This window comes from Equus quagga, chromosome 20 (genome assembly GCF_021613505.1).
Source record: "Equus quagga isolate Etosha38 chromosome 20, UCLA_HA_Equagga_1.0, whole genome shotgun sequence".
Lineage (NCBI taxonomy): Eukaryota > Metazoa > Chordata > Mammalia > Perissodactyla > Equidae > Equus > Equus quagga.
In genome coordinates, this window is record NC_060286.1 from 9,939,001 (window position 1) to 9,958,390 (window position 19,390).

The 19,390-nt window shown below is 40.3% G+C and overlaps 2 protein-coding genes and 1 pseudogene across 7 annotated transcripts in view; 1 reads left to right on the forward strand and 2 right to left on the reverse strand.

Moving 5' to 3' along the window:
• Nucleotides 1–19,390, forward strand: part of LOC124230766 (nesprin-2-like) — a 298,061-nt gene that overhangs the window by 139,636 nt on the left and 139,035 nt on the right. For all 6 annotated transcript variants that reach the window (XM_046647128.1, XM_046647127.1, XM_046647130.1 and 3 more), the window contains exons 43-47: nt 618–927; nt 2,175–2,339; nt 4,557–4,898; nt 17,473–17,628; nt 18,475–18,740. In XM_046647128.1, coding sequence (XP_046503084.1) covers nt 618–927; nt 2,175–2,339; nt 4,557–4,898; nt 17,473–17,628; nt 18,475–18,740 — 1,239 coding nt within the window. The remainder of the gene's footprint in view (nt 1–617; nt 928–2,174; nt 2,340–4,556; nt 4,899–17,472; nt 17,629–18,474; nt 18,741–19,390) is intronic.
• On the reverse strand, nt 6,902–8,270 carry LOC124230768 (probable UDP-sugar transporter protein SLC35A4; annotated as a pseudogene).
• On the reverse strand, nt 8,472–8,960 carry LOC124230769 (SLC35A4 upstream open reading frame protein-like). The gene has a single exon (XM_046647135.1). The coding sequence runs from the start codon at nt 8,781–8,783 to the stop codon at nt 8,472–8,474; it is 312 nt and encodes a 103-aa protein (XP_046503091.1). The 5' UTR covers nt 8,784–8,960.

Sequence of the window (19,390 nt, forward strand, 5' to 3'; positions counted from 1 at the left end):
CTGTATCTGCGTGGTATTTCTGTAGGATAATTCATGCTTTTAAATATATATTCAAAGAGATTTTTGAATGTCTAAACATTGAAAAATGTCTGAATTCAGTGGACATAATTCTGGTGAAAAGTCTTAATTCATACCACATCTTAAATGATGCATTTAGTGTTTGGTAGAAATGTAAACTTTGTATTTTTCTAAGGAGACATTCAGATCAAAACTAAATTTAAGCTATAGAAAGCATGAACTAGTTAGTTGGCCAATATACGGAATGCTTATTTTATATGAAATCTTATATGAAAAAGAAAATCATAGGATAATATAATTATATGTAACATAAAAACTGGAATAGTTTGAAATCTAAATTATTAAATATTTGTTCTCGGGTCAAAGTATGTAACAAAAAACAGTAATTTTTTAGTAGTCTACAAATAGTTTCTATCTTGACTTCTGACCTAAACTTAGTGCTATTTAGAATGTTGTAATTCCAAAAGAGTCTCTGGGAATAATGAATATTAGTGTTATTTTAATGCTTTTATTATAATGTATGTTGCATTATAATGTGAAAAATGCCATTTCATTTTGCTAAGTGTCACTTCATTTGTATAATATTTTGTTAAACTTAGCCATCAAGAAAAGCTTCTACTAGAAGGAGAGAAATATTTGCAAAGTAAGGAGGATCTGAGATTAATGCTCACAGAACTGAAAAAGAAACAAGAAGTGGGCTTTGCTCTGCAACATGGATTGCAGGAGAAGAAAGCTCAGTTAAAAATTTATAAGAAGTTTCTCCAGAAAGCACAAGATTTGACATCCTTGCTAAAGGAGTTAAAATCTCAAGGAAATTACCTCCTAGAGTGCACTAAAAATCCCAACTTCAGTGAAGAGCCTTGGCTGGAAATAAAGCAGCTACATGAAAGTCTTCTTCAACAACTACAGGTGAAATGGGCAAAAGAAAATTTTAAATGATTGTTGTAATTATGCATAATTATGTAATATTTGTATACAGAGTCATTTTTTTGTTCTTTTGGTAAATCAAAACCTTTTAAAATTTAATTTATCAGTTTTCGATACAAATACTAACTCCTGAAGGATGGAGGAATCAACCCAGTCAGTTTTGCTAGAGGAATCCTGTGGGTATTATGTAATGCTGGTGTTGTTTCCTCTCATTGAAGTTCCCCTCTTCACGGGTATGAAGGGTTAAGATTTTTTAGGTATCTCTATGAACTTTGTGTCAAATTTATCCATGCACCATCCATACATCCATCTATCCACCCATCTCTCCATCCATCCATCTATTCATTCAACCATCCATCAGTCCATTTTTCCATCCATCTATCCATCCATCCATCCATCCATCTATCTATTGTAATAGTTTACATCCATTTTTCTGTATAAACCTTTTCAATGTCCCTCCCTTGAGTATTTCCATATGTTCTGCAGAAAGAGAATTAAGAGGTAAAATGTCAGCTTGTCATGGGGGAGTGAGTGTATTCTCCTAAGGAAATTGTTTATAATTGCACGCTGAAAGCCGGATTCAATGTAAGGATTACCTGGTAAGAAAGCATGTTTATACAGATGGCAGGCGATGTGCAGGGGTGAAGATATACCTGCTTGGCTGTAAGTTGTTTAGTTTAATAGTTGTTACTTTTCTGATCAGGTGTGGTCACCTTATTTTCTTATTTCAAGAAGATGGTTTTGCTCTTGAGTTAGGATTACTTTTTCTTAACACACAATTTTGGAGTTTGTTTCTGAGGAAAGGAATCAGGGGTTAGGTTGATCTCATTTGTCTCATTTTCACATATGGGTACTTGGTTTTAGTAAGAAGAATAATGAAGGGAGCTGCTTTATTATGGATGTTTGTGACTTGATGATATAATTTCAAGCCATTTTGTTTTGCAAACCTCTTGACACATTGTCTTCAGGAATGAAATGAAGGCAGAGCAGCATGGGGGGAAACAAACGTGGTTTCAATAAGAGTCATTTTGAGGAGGGAGAAGGGAGACTTTACAGTGAAATATCTCAAACACTAAAAAACTTCACTTAAGAACTCTGGACGATTTATGGCCGTATTTCTGTTTCAAGATGAAACTTCATAAAACAAGTGTTTAGGAACAATTTAATTATTTTTTGAGTGAGAAAATTCAGAGACATAATTTGTAAATTGTCAATGGTTTTATTTTTAGGACTCTGTGCAGAAATTGGAAGGTCATGTTCAAGAACACCACTCATACCAGGTTTGCGTTACAGACCTGAACACAGCATTGGACAATATCTCTGAGGAATTTGTTGGTTTTTCTGATAAGCCTGTGGATCAAGAAGCAGTTGAGGAAAAACTGCAGAAACTGCAGGTATTAAACAGTGTCCAGACATGATACGCGTTAAAAAAAATCAATATCAATTACAACTTGACAAATCAGTGTCTTTGGTCAGAAATTCAAGTGCTATTCAGATGACTATTAGATAATTAAAGTTCTGAGCAGTCATAAAAAATGGGAATGTTCTTCTTTAGTGACCAAATCCATTTATAATTTGAGTTGAACAGTACCCTGTACTCTGGATCCTCAGAGACAATTCCACCCATGACCAATCTGTAGCTCCTGGAGACCTTTGTTTTAGACACAGCACAGTGATTCTGGGAGATACTAGGTAGTCAAAGGACGCATCGAATGCAACGAGACCTGGGGGAAGTGTTTCAGCTTTGCATTCTTCTTCGTGGGTGGATGGGAGTTGTATAATTTTTACCTTAGTAATTTTCATACTCATGTCCTACGGTAGAGCTCTCTCAAGATGTAGAGCTTCCAAATTCTCATCCTCACTCCAACATCCAGCTGTATACATTGAGGATTACACCCTTTACCCACTTCCTCAGAACACATTCCCGGGATTCTCTCTGTTTGCACAACCAATAAACAGGTAGAGTGGTGTCTTCCAGAAGAAAACAAAGTAAAGCATTTTCTTAACTACTTCTTTCACAGTTTCTTGACTGGAGATTTCATGGGGTGAGTCTCAGAACAGCACTGCTGGCATGAGCTTGGGAATTTCCCGTCTCTTCCTTTTAGAGACCAAGGAATCAGGCAAAACTTCTCCTCCAGAATGGCCCGACAGTGTGACAGGGCTGCCTCCCTTTCTAACAGTGATAATTTGACCAATGTTGAGGGCTCATCCTGTCCAAGGTGCTGTTTCCATGCCACGGACACTGAGAAAAGTATAAGACATGAGCATCACTCTGAGGAGCACAGGCTCCTGTTGAAAAATTAAAATATAGCCTTGTGCTGTAGCTGGAAGGAATCTCAGAGGCCATCGATTCAGACTCTCATTTTATACAGGACAAACTGAGTTCTGGAGAGGTGAGGAATTACAAGGTCACGCAAGTTAAATGACAGAGAGGGGCCACAGTTCAGGTCTTCTGACCCCACTAGACATCTCTACCTGGATGTCTCTCAGCTATTTGTAATTCAGCATGTCTAGAAAATAGTTCATCATCCTCTTGCCTTTCTCCATCTCCCAGCTCCCTACCAGTGAGCCTTCTTTTTCTCCTGTATCCTCTGACTCTATGAGTCTCTCCACCCTCTCTCTAGGCTTCCAAGGTGGAAACCTGGGTATCCTTTCCCAGACTCCCCAGTCTAGTCAGACACCACGTGCTGTCTCTTTCACCCCTGAAATATCTCTACCATTTGTCCCTCCCCCATTACCCCATTATGGCTGCTGTTGAACAGGCCTTCATCTCACAGATTAGACTTCCAAATGGGCTCCCTGCTTGGGGTGTCACCCTTTCTGGTGCAACTTCCCAATGGCTGCTGAGGATCTTTCTAAAATGCAATCTAGAACTCCCTTCTTCCAGCTTAAGATGTTTCAATGACCTGTGCGTATTTGTTAGCATAGATCTTTTCACATTCCATTACCCGTGTCTGTTTACTTCTGTGTTTCTCTTGATAGACTATAGGAACTTGAAGGCACTGTATTTTACTCATCTATGTAACTTCAAAATCTATCGTACTACTTGCTGTTAGTTGAATGAATGAATATTCATTGTGTTGTCCATTAGGATAGTGGCAATTAAATACTACATAGTTCACCTATTAATTTTAAGACTTACTCTGTTTCAACAGTAACATCCATAGCTGCTATCATGCCTCAAATTCCTTTTGAATCTTGAGTTTTCAAATTAGCTTCATTTATTCATGCATTTAGTAAGTATCAAGTCCCTGCTATATTTAAGATATTGCACTAGAAAGATTGATTTCAGCTTTGGTCCGAATTTTAAATATTAACACTAGAGCCATATGGGCACATTCTAAATAATTCATTCTTTTCAATGCTTTGTGAAGATTGTCTTAATTACTTCTTATAAACTTCTAATATCTTCTAAAATCTGTTGGAGAATTTGATCTGTGATGTTACATTGGTTTAAGTTTTGCCCAAAGTTTCTTCTTTGTGATAGAAGTTGATAAGTTTTTATACTTTCCACGAGTGAAGCAGAATGTGCTGTGATTTACAAAAGTAAATTAACTCTAGTGATCACTGAACAGAAATACTTTTTGTGACGATCTTTCCTCCACTCACAGGAACTAGAGGATAGACTCAGTTTACAAGATGGCGCGTTAGAAACCATTGTAGCTTTAGCAAAATCCATCAAGCAAAATACATCTTCAGCGGGACAGAAGATTATTAAAGATGATATAAAATCTCTTAAGTGTAAACAAAAAGATTTGGAAAACAGACTTGAATCTGCTAAGCAGGAGACAGAAAATTGTCTCCACAGCATTCTCAAATCAAAACGCTCAACAGAAAAGAAAGAAAAGGTGTCTCTGGCAGGCGGCGAGAGGCAGGTCACGTCTGCCGTGCAGGAGTCCACTCAGAACTCAGCTGTGGTGGGAGAGTTGGAGGAAGACGGGGAAATAAACAAGGTAAGTGCCTGTGATTGCAACTCTAAGACATCGCATCTGAGAATGAAGAGGTGCTGGGCTCTGAAAAGAGGGTCGTGAATCAAGCCTTCTGATTTCATAATTAAACCCTCAATATGCTGCCTATTTATGATGCCCACTTGTAAAAAGAGCCCTTAGAAAACTGTCCACGATTTCAGTGGTGAAATATTACTGTTCATCTGTTAAAATGTCAGTCATCAATTTAGGTTTATTATTCTCTCTGATATGTAATCAGATTCAGTTTCTTGGGTCAAGAGCACAAAGGCAAATTAGAAAAGGCAAAAGAAAAGTAAATGTGCTTTACCCATTTTCTCAGAAAAAATCCAAGAACCGTATTTTTTTTTTTTGGTTGATTTTATAATGAAATCAGAGATGTTTGAAAGGATAGCTTCCTTTCTTTTTCTTCTTGTGTTAACCCCATACTGCAAATGTGTTTTTCAATGTTGTCAGATCACTCGGTGTGAGAATATCAACATTCAGCCTCCTAGTTTTCCCTGGGGGGAAGAAAGAAGAATGTTGTTTTGTTTTCATTCTAAACAACCAAATGGGTACATTTTCCTGGGGCTTGTTACAGTGCTTTCTCATAGTTTACAGATTGAAATGGAAAAGTCACAGACAAAGAGCCATCCAGGAAACTATATTTGAAAGGGTCTCCCTGTTAGGCAGCCTCTCACAGTCCGGGGTCCAGTGGGATAATAGCGAAGGTTAGACCATTCCAGTGTGAATTCTCATCTTCTTTGTGTGGAATACATAATCAACAGGAGTGAAGAGAACATGCATTTCTGCTGTCTTCCTGGAACAGAACTGTGTGAATGATTAGAGGAACCAGATAGGATTTTCTAGGAATGTGTAAAACAATGTTAAATGCCGACAGAGCATCTCACTGGCCATGAGGAAAGACTTTTTATAAATCCCACAGTGTTAGATACCACTAAGGAAATATGTCTTACAGGATTGAGGGCCCTGTGGGTGAGACTCGTGAGGTTGTATGTGTAAAGGAAACTTTTTAAACAGTAATTAAAGAATAACTTTAAAATTAGCTTCTCAGACTCATTTTGGCTGTGACCCTCCAAATTCAATAGAGTAAATTGAAAACTATATAAAGATCATAAGCCAAGAATATGAATTTTTTTTAATTTATTGTTTTTACTTAATCTTGAATGATGAGTTATTGATCATTTGTGATCATTAAAATTATTATTTTTTTTATCATGGTCGATTGTAGGTACCATCTACACCCCAGAACACTTTATTAATATCTTATTGCTTACGCAGTTAGAGACAGTGATTGAGCTATACAAGTTTCCCTGTGCCTGGTCCCAGGTCACTCTGTGTAGAGCTTCCCTAGGCTGTTGGGGGCTGGGACACTGCTAGTCTGGGGCAGGACCCAGGGGGGAAGGATGGTACCTCCTAGGAGCCACAGAGGGGACAGTGGGCTTCAAGAGGGCCCTTGGGATGAGCAGAGGGGTCAGGAGTGTAGACTTAAGCCAGGGCCCAGGGGCAACATTCCCTGAGATGAGTCAAGCCCCAGCCCTCTCTGGGGTTTCCAGAACAAAGGCTGGCTGTGGAGAGCAGCACTGTGGGAGGGAGCAGGGGGCATTGTCTCCAGGTGCTCCTGGAGCTATGGCAGCTAGGCAGAGTGGCCTGGGTGATGGTGTGTAATCTGTGGCAACTGGGCTATCCTGCATGACAGTGGGAGGTGAGTATCCCTATAGGGGAGTCATGCACCATAGCTGGGCCATGGCAGCCAGCACCAAGCCTGGGGGCAGTGGGTTTCCTAGGGTGACCACAGTAGGCAAGGAAAGCCAACTGTTGGCTCTGCCCCACTTTAAGCAATTGCATTCATGCAGGATGAGGCAGGGAATCTTCTCCATCAGGGATGGGGTCATTTCTCAGGTCTAGGTATTGACGCTCCTCCAATTCCTTAGTCTGGAAGAACTTGGGGGGGTTAAGCGTTTACTTAACCAAACCCACTATTCAAGTCTCCCAGGGGTATGCCTTCATCCACCCACCTCTAGAGACTAACCCAGCTGCTCTCACTTCCCCAGCTTTTCTCACAAGGCACTTGTTACAGGGCTGCTGAGGTGAGAGGTGGGGAGGGCTGGGAGGTGACTCTGAGGGTGGCGTCCAATCTACAGGGTCAGGAGTCAGGGTAGAGGTGGTCAGGGACTAGCGGCTGCCATAGTACATGCGCACAGCCAGGCCAATGAGCAGCGTGGCCAGGAAGAAGGCAGCTGTGAGCTGTAGCCGCAGCAGGGCTGCTGAGAGCATGGCGTTGACCACTAGTGAGCAGGACACAACAAAGAGCCATGTGATGCTGCTGCCATGCAGCATCCATTTAGTGCCTGGCTCAGCACCACGAGTGCTGCCCATCCTGAGAAACCCTCCAGGAGGCCTGGGCCGGGGCCGCCACCTGCATGCAGACCTAGGTTCAGGAGCACACCAAAGGTGTAGAGGAAGAGGTTCTGAAGGGCTAAGGGTAGCTGTTGCCGCTTCATGAGCAGTTCTGTGTACACGGATGACAAGCCTGAGATGAGGCAGTACACGACGAGGAGCAGCAGTCCTAGTGGAGTGATATGCAGGGGCATGGGGCTGGCAGCAGCTGCTGGAGGGGGCCCAGAAGGGAGGTTCCCAGGGTTCTGGAGGCCACCAGCTGCATAGCAGACCCCTGCTGCCATGGGCAGCAGCAGTGCTAAGCCCTGGCGTGCAGGGAGGCGGTGTTGGAGGCAGAGGCAGTAGAACAGGGCCATGCTTCCAATCTTGAGATTGCTCAGTACTTGGTAGGTGCTGGGGTCCATGTAACGTTGAAGATAGATCACCAGGTTGTTGTTAGCCCCGTAGAGCAGGGCTGATAGTGCAAAGGGGACAGCCTGGCGCCAGGGTGGGGCCCCCCGGGGCCATGCCTGCCAGCCCACCAGGAAAGGAAAGGTACACAAGAGCAGCTTGGTCAGCTCAGTCAGCAGCACAGCTGAGGAGGGCGGGAAGGGCACTCGGCCGTCCACATGGCACAGTGCCAACAATGGGGCATGGGAGCATACATAGCAGTGGACAGGAGTAGCATCAGGGTCCAGCGGGCCTGCCTGGGACGGCCCAGGCCTGGCATACCCCCATCCTCTACACTCATGCCCACACCAGACCCTGGGTGGCCTGTGTAAATGGCAAGAGGCAGTGGGGATTGTGACACATTTGGGGAAAATGAAGTTATGGAGCCAGCTCCCAGGAGGGAGGAGCCATGGTACATCACCAGAGAGAATACTGAGGATCAGAGTCAGCTGCAAACTCCACAATCAGGGCTGGAAAAGGGGCTGCCGGCCCTAGAAGCTGCAGTCTTTGGCCCAGTCCCATGGGATTAGGGAGGGAAGGAGTCCAGGGTGCTGGCTGATGAGCCACTGTCCACCCTCTTCAGGAAGGGAAGCAAGCAAGGATGAAGGTGGCAGGAAAGTTGGAGACAGCAAACAGGTGACAGCCGAGGAAGCCAGAAATGGTGTCTGTGCTTGAAAGACCTCCACCTGCAGGCCCCAGGTGCTCATCCTGCCTCCCCCATGGCATCCAGAGCTAGTCAGGTCCCTTGCACAGTGACCGCAGATAGTCCCTTAATGTCTTCTCCACAATGGGCACAGCATATGCCTGAGCTGCGTAGATGGGAGTGCAGGTGCCCACGGCAAAGCCCAATACTGCTGATGCCCTCAGTTTCACCACCACATAGCCAGCCAGGAAGCCCTTGAGGAATGGGGAGGACAACAGCGAGCCGTCCTGGCCCACACCACTGTTGACTTCATCTTCCACACGCCGCTGCAGGCTCTCCAGCTGGTCCTTGAGAAACGCCAAGTCCTTAAGCTTGGGCAGAGAATCCTTGTCATCCGCCATTTTCCCCGCTGAACTTGTTGCGCAGGCGCAGCCCCGCCTCCCTCCTGTCAAGGGTTACGGCCATCTTTACTGAGGACGGAGGCACTTCCGGGGCATTTTTGGAAAGGGTGGAGGCGCTTCCCTGATGGCCAAGCTTTGGAGGTCTCCTTCTGGCAGATACTACCACGTGACCCGTCCCGTCGCATCCCGGGCTGTGTGTGCGCACGCGCATACAACTTGTGTGCATTGATCTCACCCGTGCGCGTGTGCGGGCGACGCACGTTCGCTTGGCCAGTCTTCCGCCGCTTGGTGTGCTCACGGTTGCGGCGTATGTCAGCCGGTGCGCTGGCGGCGGTTCGTCTCGCCCGGACTCACGCACGGAAATGTGCTCATTAAAATTATTTTTAAATTTTTATTACTGTTAAAAAAATTTTTATGTAAGTTAAGTCAAATAAATTTTTTAGTGTCATTGAGTCTATTCCATCTCCTGGTGACCCTGTGTACAGCAGAGAGGAACCCTGCTCCATCTTTTTGCGCCATCCTCTCTCCTTCCTGCACTGTATCAGACAATGCTCTGCTGCTATTCATAGGGTTTTCATGGCCAATTTTTCAGAAGTGAGTGGCCAGGTCCTTTTCCTAGTCTGTTTTAGTCTGGAAGCTCCACTGAAACCTTTCCACCATCGGTGACCCTGCTGGTATTTGAAATACCCGTGGCATAGCTTTCAGCATCACAGCAACACACAACCAACACGATGTGACACCTGACAGATGGGCCATGTGGTTCCCTGACCAGGAGATGAACCTGGGCTGCAGTGGCGAAAGCACTGAATGTTAACCACTAGACCACCAGGGCTGGCAAGTAACAAATTAGGATATGATAAAAAGTGAGGACTGATTCATCTCTTAAGATTTTGTGTCCATAAAGGGAAATGATAAAGAGGAAACACAGGGAAACTAATACATTCTTAATTTATTATTTTTCTAAAAACTCATAAAGCAACATTACAGCTTAACTGACATTGAATGATCTTTCTTACTCCATCCTCCCCAAATGTCAACCTATATGACATAATTGCTTTAAAAAAATTATCTATAGTTCTTTAATTTCCTTGTCATTAGGTATAACTGTTATACATCTGAATCGTTTTTTGTTCTTTTCAAAAATTTCCGAGCATTTATAATTTCAGTGTTTAAGGAGGCATCCATAGAGAAATCCTGGAAAGTGAATGATCACAGATACAGGCAAAACGTGCAAGATGTCTAGCTGTGGGTGAGTGACCAGAACACGGTGGAGTCAGTACTAGAACGAGAAGGAAAACCACTTACTGGAGAAAGAGTTTTCAGTCCTGGGGTGAATGATGTCTATTCTGGTGCTGTTTATCCTGGTAACTCAGTAGAAAACAGTTGTAATGGGACACATAGTTGGGCCATGTTGACTCTGTCTTCAAAGTGTACTTTGCTCTTTCTGACCAGCATGCAAATCATGCAAATACTCTAGAGGTACTTTTCACAATCTAAGATTTATTCCTTGAAAGGACAGATGACCTACATAGTGTACATAGTATTAACATCTGTGAGCAGCATGCATTTGAGAACATTCTCCAAAGTCCTGACATAGGCTGAGAGACCGTAGTAAATTTCTTACCTAACCTTTGTGTTTCAGGTGAGGGAATTCAAGTCAGAGATGTTAATTGTCCAAGATTTCATTGTAGCAGAGCTAAGACTATAACCCAGGTGTCTTCTGTCCAGTCTGATGCTCGGGATTTAGCCCACCATTCTACCAAATGTGTTACACCTGGGTCGTTATTTGAGGTTTAATATGATAATGTACTGTCTGACCCCAGTGGACCCTTTATTAGTTCTTGTGGGTGTTTCAAATCTTCTCTACTCTCATGAAATCCTGTTCCTGTCATTTCTAGCCAAAGTGTCTGGTCAACAATGGCTGGATTGACAGGTCCTCAGTTTCTTTCAACTCGACTCTATAAGCCACAAATTGTAAATTTTGACAATTGAAGACTAAGTAAAATTCTCTTATTTTTTTCTCCAATATGAATTCATTTGTACATCCATTCAGTAAGAATTTATTGACCAGGCAATAAGGGTTTCAGCGTGAGCAAAATAGACATGGTCTCTATCCTCATAGAGCTTCTAGTCTGGAGGAGACACACATTCATCAACTAATTGACTAAGGAGAGTCAAATTCCAGGAACTAAGGGAAGGAGCACACTTCCCTGATAGTCTACAATAAAGGAGTCTGACCTGAACTGTCGTCCGGAGAGAGCGTCCCTAAAGAATTAGCATTTGAACTGAGCCTGGAAGTGTTGGAGTTAACAGAGCTCAGGGCTGGGTGTTGGGAGCATTCTTGACAGAGGATATAGAATTTCCTCTTGTGGTGGGAGAAAGCACGAGGAGTTTCAGAAACTGAAATAAGGCCACTGCCTAGAGGGTGGAGGACAGAGGAGAGCGACAGAGATGAGGCCTGAGAGGTAGGTGTGGCTGACTCAATCAAGAGTGCCTTACAGGTCAGGTCAACATTTTAAAGATTTTTTATTTTATTTTATTTTAATTTTTTTCCTTTTTCTCCCTAAAGCCCCCCAGTACATAGTTGTACACTCTTCATTGTGGGTCCTTCTAGTTGTGGCATGCGGGACGCTGCCTCAGCGTGGTTTGATGAGCAGTGCCATGTCCACGCCCAGGATTCAAACCAAGGAAACACTGGGCTGCCTGTAGCGCAGCGCAAACTTAACCACTCGGCCACGGGGCCAGCCCCTAGGTCAACATTTTAGACATTATGCTAAGAGAGAGAGGCAGCCTCTGGGACTATGTTGATCTGCCTTTCTGTTTTGTCTCTAATGGTGATGATATATACTTATGCTTAGAATTGTTTTTCACTGCTTCATTTGGAATTCTTTTTTTTTCTTTTTTTTTTAATTGAGTTATTGATAGGTTACAATCTTGTGAAATTTCAATTGTACATTAATGTTTGTCAGTCATGTTGTAGGTGCTCCACTTCACCCTTTGTGCCCACCCCCCACCCCACCTTTCCCCTGGTATCCACTAAACTGTTCTTAGTCCATAATTTTAAATTCCTCATATGAGTGGAGTCATACACAGATTATCTTTCTCTCTCTGGCTTATTTCACTTAACATAATTCTCTCAGGGTCCATCCATGTTATTGCAAATGGAATGATTTTGTTCTGTTTTGCAGCTGAGTAGTATTCCATTGTATATATGTACCACATCTTCTTTATCCATTCGTCTGTTGCTGGACACTTAGGTTGCTTCCACATCTTGGCTATTGTAAACAGTGCTGTAATAAACATTGGGGTGCATAGGACTTTTGGGATTGCTGACTTCAAGCTCTTTGGATAAATACCCAGCAGTGGGATGGCTGGATCGTATGGTAGTTCTATTTTTAATTTTTTGAGGAATCTCCATCCTGTTTTCCATAGTGGCTGCACCAGTTTGCATTCCTACCAGCAGTGTATGAGGGTTCCTTTTTCTCCGCAACCTCTCCAACATTTGTTGCTATTAGTTTTAGATATTTTTGTCATTCTAACGGGTGTAAGGTGATATCTTAGTGTAGTTTTGATTTGCATTTCCCTGATGATCAGCGATGATGAGCATCTTTTCATGTGCCTATTGGCCATCAGTGTATCTTCTTTGGAGAAATGTCTGTTCATGTCTCCAGCCCATTTTTTGATTGGGTTGTTTGATGTTTTGTTGTTGAGTTGCGAGAGTTCTTTATATATTATGGATATTAAGCCTTTGTCAGATATATGACTTGCAAATATTTTTTCCCAGTTAGTGGGTTGTTTTTTTGTTTCAATCCTGTTTTCATTTGCCTTGAAGAAGCTCTTTCATCTGATGAAGTCCCATTTGTTTATTCTTTCTATTGTTTCCCTTCTCTGAGAAGGCATGGTGTCCGAAAAGTTCATTTGGAATTCTTAAGAGAAGAAAGAAATGTATCCTCTAGAGCTTGTATGACACTGTCCTACTGTTGGCAGGGTATGAGTGATGGATTTGAGCTTCTCATTGTCGTGGAATTGTCATAGCGATGGGGCAATTGCTCCTGAATGGGAAAAGGGATAGTGAGGCTGTTGTTGACTTAATTCTTAAGCCAGAGACAATGCTCAATTATTTAAAGCTCGATGTTTTAAATGTTAGAGTAAGATGTTTACTTCGTGAATTAAGGGACATAAAGATGAAAATGTCATGGTCCTGTGCTTAAGGAGAGTTGATGATATATCTCTTTCTTTCGCTTCCTATTCTTTTACAAACAGACCAAACTCTAAGGAAAGATATGTGGTTGAAAAGAAGTAACATTTTTTTTTAAAAGTAAACAGAAGTGGCAATATAACTCAACCAGGCTTTTGATAGAATGGTAATTTTCTGCCTTAAATTTATTGTTAACTTTGAAAATTCCATTTATGCTTAGAGACTCAAAGTGTACACTGTTTAAAAGTTATGCTTTGTCTTAAGTTTATGCCAATCATAGGTTTTTTTTTTAAGGAGAAATTCTAAGAGCAGTGGGGAAGGGAAAGAGTCAGATGTCCAAGGGCTTAGAGTCCACAAGGGCTTGTGAAAGGCCACCACTGGAGTAGATACTCTGGAAAGACATGGCCCCTTGAAAAGCTTGTACCCTGGGAGAAAGGTAGACGAGCAAGTCTCTAACCCAGAGAAAGAACCAGGACTGGCTTGTTCTAACTGCAGGTGGGAAGAAAACATCTGCTGTGAGAAATCTAAACCAAACCTGTATCTCAAATAGGTTTAGAGTCCAAATCTATACTACTTGCATTGTGGAGCAGTTCAAATCAAGAAATTGACATAAAATCAGTCTCTATACTTATCTATTTATCTATCTATCATCATCTCTCTCCATCTCTGTATTGCCTTGGGGTACCTGGAAGAAGCAAGCACAAATCTATATAAAGGGGTCATTTCTACCAGTCAGACCTAAGGGATTCCCACAGTAGACTAAAAAAAAGTCTGATAATGGCGAGTTAGGATCAGTCAATCAGTAAGACAAAGGAACACTCCACCACAGGGAAGATCCTCCTCACCACAAATGAGAGGCATTAATACACTCAGAAAGGGAGGTAATGCAGCGGTCTGAAAGGTGTTATACGATACCATGTGTAAAATGATTAGTGATGTAAAAGAAGGATTTAAAGTCATAAGGAAAGAATAAAATGCTTTGAGAAAAAAGGGAAGAATTGAAAAAGAACAATATGGAACTTTAATAAATAAAAAAAAAGTCATTGAAATTAAGATTGCTCTGGCCATGTCAAACAGCAAACTTGACATAACTTGAAGAGAGAGTTAGTTAACTGGACTATACAACTGAAAAAATTACCCATAACCCAACACAGCTGTAAAGATATGGAAAATAGGAAAGAGATTTAAGAGACCCAGAGGCTGTACTGAGATGGTCTAACACAATTCTGATAGGAGTTCTAGGAGGAGAGAATAGAGAAAATGGAGGAAAAGCAAGGCTGGGAATTTTCCAGATGAGGAAAAATGTGAATCCTCAGTTTCAGGAAGTACAAAGAGCCTTGAACAGGCTAAATAAAAATAAATTATTACATAAATACATCATAGTTAAATAGTAAATCAGCAAAGCCAAGAAGAAGAATCTCAAAGGGAGCCAGAGAAAAAAGAACAATTATGTTCACAACAGATTTCTCAACACTGAAAGTCAGAGGGCAATGTAATAGCATCTTCATGGGGCTGGGAGAAAAATGGTTATCAACCTACACGTTGATATCCGGCTGAACTATCATTCTCTAGTGAGGCAAAATACCTACATTCAGACAAAGACTGAATTTACCTATCACAAACCTCACACAAAAGTATATTACAGAAAAACATAAATGTGGAGAGAAAAACTTTAAAACCTTTGCAAGAAAATATAAAGAATATTTTTGTGATCTCAGGGTATAAAAGACTTTCTTAAATAGGCCCTAAAAGGAGAACCCAAAATAAAAAGATTGATAAATTCTACTACATTAAAGTTTTAAACTCTTGTTCAGCAAAAGACACCACATTCAAAGTTTAAAGACAATCTAGTGGAAGATGGCAATTGCAATGCATGAAACTGTTAGATTAGTGTCCAGAATATGAAAAAAACACCAAAAGTCACAAACAACCCAATAAAAAATAGAAAATGGAGATGCAAAAGTAATTCGCAGAAAGTATGACTCTTACGGCCAATGAGCATATGAGAGTTGCTCAGTCTTATTAGCCGTCAGGGAAATACCATTAAAACAATAATTATATCAAATTTATACCCACTATATTGGCAGAAATTAAAGTCTGTTAGCACCAAATATCGGAGAGGATTAGGGAAAATACAAATTCTTTTACCATGCCAGTGGGAGTAAAAACTGTTATTCAGTTTGGAGAACAACTCATAACTATCTATTGAGAATCAGAAGGAGTAATTTCAGTTCTAGGAAAACATTCCAATGAAACTCACGCATATGTGCAAGAATACTTACACATGGGTGTTTATCACAGCAATGTCTATAATAGGAAAAATTGGAGACAATGGCATTGGCCATAGTAGCATGTCAGATAAATAAATCATGTTCCTGCAGACAGCAGAATGACTGCACTGCATTTACGTCTGTCACCATGGGTATCTGCAAACATGCTGCTGAGTGGAGAAAAACAAGTTATAAAGTGATGCACACATGAGTCCAATTTTATAAGAATTAAGAATACATCAAACAATACTGTATGAATACTAATATGTGTGGTAAAAGTGTAAAAACGTGAATGTGGGGACTTTAGAATAGTGGTTAGTTCTGGGGAGGAAGAAATGAAAAAGAGATCAAGACTGGGCTTTCAATTTTTAATATGGAAAATTGTCACATGTTTGTCTTATGGATAATGAATATCTCTTATATTTTGTTCTTTTAAGTATGTTTGAATACTTTATAATTTAAAATAAAATATTTCAAATGAGTGTGCAAAATCAGAATAAAATACAGCCAAGGGTGATGCCCATAGGATGACTGGTTACGAAAGAATCTTTCCAGGAGCCAATCAGGACCTTGAGTTCCAACCTCTCTGGCAGGAGCAAAGGAATGTTATGTTTCAAATTTCAAATGTTCGTTTGAGGGATTCTGTTGGGTTTTCCGCCAAGATAGAAACGTGGCTTTTGGAGTTGGTAAACAAGTAGTGTTTGGGGTGATTTCAGGTTTTTCAGAATGCTCTCTCTGATGACTAAAGGCAGATTACAAATGGCACGTTACAAATGTTGCTAGTCCTCAAGTCACTGGTCCATCAGGTAAGAGAGACGAAGGGCTCTGAATTCTGAGTAGATGATTAATAACAAGTAAGGTTTCCCTGGGGCTAGGCCTTCAGCTCAGGTGCTCTTGTTCTGCAGGTGGATTTGTGGGGTTCCTCTCAGTAACAGTAACCACGAGTGGAAAGGGGGCAGGCATCCACCCCATATGACCGTGGCTCATGGCAAAGAGCACTCATGCGTCCATGAAGCCTGTGTTGTGGCACTTCTATTTATTCCTCTCACAGCTTTCCTCAGTCTTTCCACTTGAGATGCTGTTGTCAATGTAGATTTTAACCGTAGTTCTCATGAATAAATTGTTGGAACTGGAGGAAATTTGCAAAATCATTTCAATCATTTGCAGCCTTTTTAAAGAAGTGACTAAGTGCCAATTAAGTACTTCAAAACCAGCAACACTGGTCAGCTGAATTTTCTTACCAGTTAGTATTGGTGAAGCTCTAGACAGTAGCTGTTTTATTTATATAAACTTTTAATTTTAGAATCATTCTACATTTGCAGAAAGTTGCAAATACAGGACAGAAAGTTCTCATGTATCCCTTACCCAGTTTCCCCTGTTGTTAACATCTTACATTACTATCTAGGCGGTATTTTAATTTCTCCCTTGTTTAGGGATGTGGACACATTTTACTCACAGACTTGAGACCTCAAAGATTTTACTGACATGAAAGCATATGGCAAAATTAAATGGTATTTTATTTATAAAGTAACTAGAAAATAAAAAATTATACCTTAGCAAAATAATGGAAATCTTTGAAAATTACTGGCATGGTTGGTGCGTGCTACATGTAAGTGCTCAACAAATATTTGTTGAAAGACTGAATAAATGAATGCAGAAGCCATCTCTATGTACCCTATTGAGAACCTCAAGTTCTTATAGCTTTCACAGAAGATCAAATTACTCCATGCATAAGCTGTTCTGCCTTACTTAGGTTAGAATTCTTGCTGTTGGTGGTTTAAGGCCTAATTCATTCTTAATATTGTGGAATCTTGGGGTTTCCTCCATCTCTCAACTTATTTTAAACTACCAATAGGTAATACTGAATGCCTATTATTTGCCCTGTCCTCTGCATCATGGTGAATACTAAGTACAAACTTTGGAACTTTAGCTTTTCCCTATAGCTGTTTCCTTTCTTTAAGACAATAGATGATGCCTTGGTATCTTAATGAGCAAAGCTAGATCCTATATTATCTTGTGAAAGGAGATTCATTTTTCTTGGGATACCAACATTGGCATTAAATATTATATGGAAAAATCATCTTTGGTAGTGCCCACGTGTCCTTTTTAACAGTCTTCAATCTGAGTAAAAAGAAGAAACTGAAATATTTTCATCAAGAAAAAGAAAAATTATTTATTTGGAAGATAGGCTATTCAGCAATTAATCTTTTTATGTTTTCAGAATTCAGCCGTGAAAATGGTTTTGTCAAGACAAGTTTCTCTCAATGTTCAAGAAATCATGAAAAACACTGAAGATGAGCAGAAAGTCAATGAGCTGCAAAATCAACCTTTAGAATTAGATGCTATGTTAAGAAATGAACAATTAAAAGAGATAGAGGTATGGAAGCAAGAAAAACACTGACAACATGATTGCATCATTTATCCAGTGCAATACAATATATTTTAATTACCAAAAACTTGCTTGGGCAGAGTGAAAAGTCTTATTTAACCTTCGTCTGATGATCAATTTGGTCACTCTAATTATGTACTAATCAGTAAGTTGTATAAATCTTTCCGTTTAAAACGTGGAAGAGTTTAATGAACATTAGTCTTCTTTCTCTTTCACAAAGTGCCTAAAAGCTTACTTACTCAGTAACAAAATTTGGAGATTCTGACTTGTCATCTTTCCTTTTCTCAGTCGTATGTATTCTTCTGATTCTGACAAATTCCTTTTATTTCTCCGAATTATCAGCATTTGGGGGTACTCCTTCTTTGTTTTTACAACTGTGTTTACATAGATGTAATTGTGTGTTTATGTACTTATAGCTATGCAAACTAATCTGAAAGGCCAATACATGGCTGTGTTTTTAAAGATTACCCCTACAATTTTAACTAAGCTTACATAACTGTAAACCTGTATCTAAAACAGGAAAAAGAGGTGATGCCTGTAAATAATAAAAATAAGATAAATCTTCCTTTGGGCATTACAGAACCCTTTAACATGGTAGGGTGATCTAACTGCTATTAAATGCTAGCCCAATGGTGAGTTTTACTCTAGATTTTACCCAGATTTTAGTGAGAAATCTTTTAAATGTCAGGGTTTCTGTGTGTGCAAATGAAACATTTAAAACGTCTTCTTGGGCCAGAATGTGCGTTGGAAGGAAGGAGGAAGGGAAAGAAAATGAGTGAATGAATGAATGAGTGAATGAGTGTGTATTTACTGATTTTCTTGACTTATTTATAGGAACTGTATACCCACTTGGAAGCAAAGAAAGCAGCCATTGAACCACTAGAACAGACTGAATCCCTCAACGAAACAGAAGCAGGTGCCTCGGTTCTGCCCAGGGCAAGGTATTCAGTGCACCGCTTGGACAGTCTGCTTCAGGCACTTGCTACTTTGAAGAAAAATAAAGAAAGCCAATATTGTTGCCTTAAAGATTTTCAGGAACACCTTGCCGCAATTGAATCCTTGATGAGAGCCTTGTTGACAGAAAAGGAAAGTCTAAAAGTGTAAGTGTTAAGAATTTAGGACTTCATTCATTTTACTCAAACACAGCCTCCACTACCTAGGACAGGCCCAGAGTTTTATGAGTTTATACCATGAAAAGATATTAGGATTTTCATACTACAATATGGAAATTAATTCCATATGGAAGCCATTTAAGAAAATCGGTTGGTTTCATGCAAAAAATGTTTATTAATTTTTTTAATTAAATGAATTTTACAAATTAATCTGTTAAACAATTAATTCACAGTATAAATATCTGCAAAATAGCTTTAAGTTCTATGGAGTTCAGTATTCTTTTTGTCAAGAATGTATTCTCAACTTCAGGGGTGGAGAGAAACATATATACAATTGTTTAGTATCAGCTTAATTTGTTTAAATCATTTGGAACATAGTGAATGTGTATGTATTGTAATGACTTCTTTAAAAATATATGCATTCCTTTTGGCTTTGAAAATGATGGCAAATGGTTGTAGATATAGTTTTAATGTATAAACACTTTCTTGTTATTAAAAATGTTTATTTTATTTTATACTTATGCCTAAATGAGGTTTACTTCCAGTGATATCCCTTGAGGAGACAATTTTATATTAAAAAGATTAGCCTGATGCTTACACCTTCTTGGTCAGCATTTTTATCATTATTGTTGGAAAAA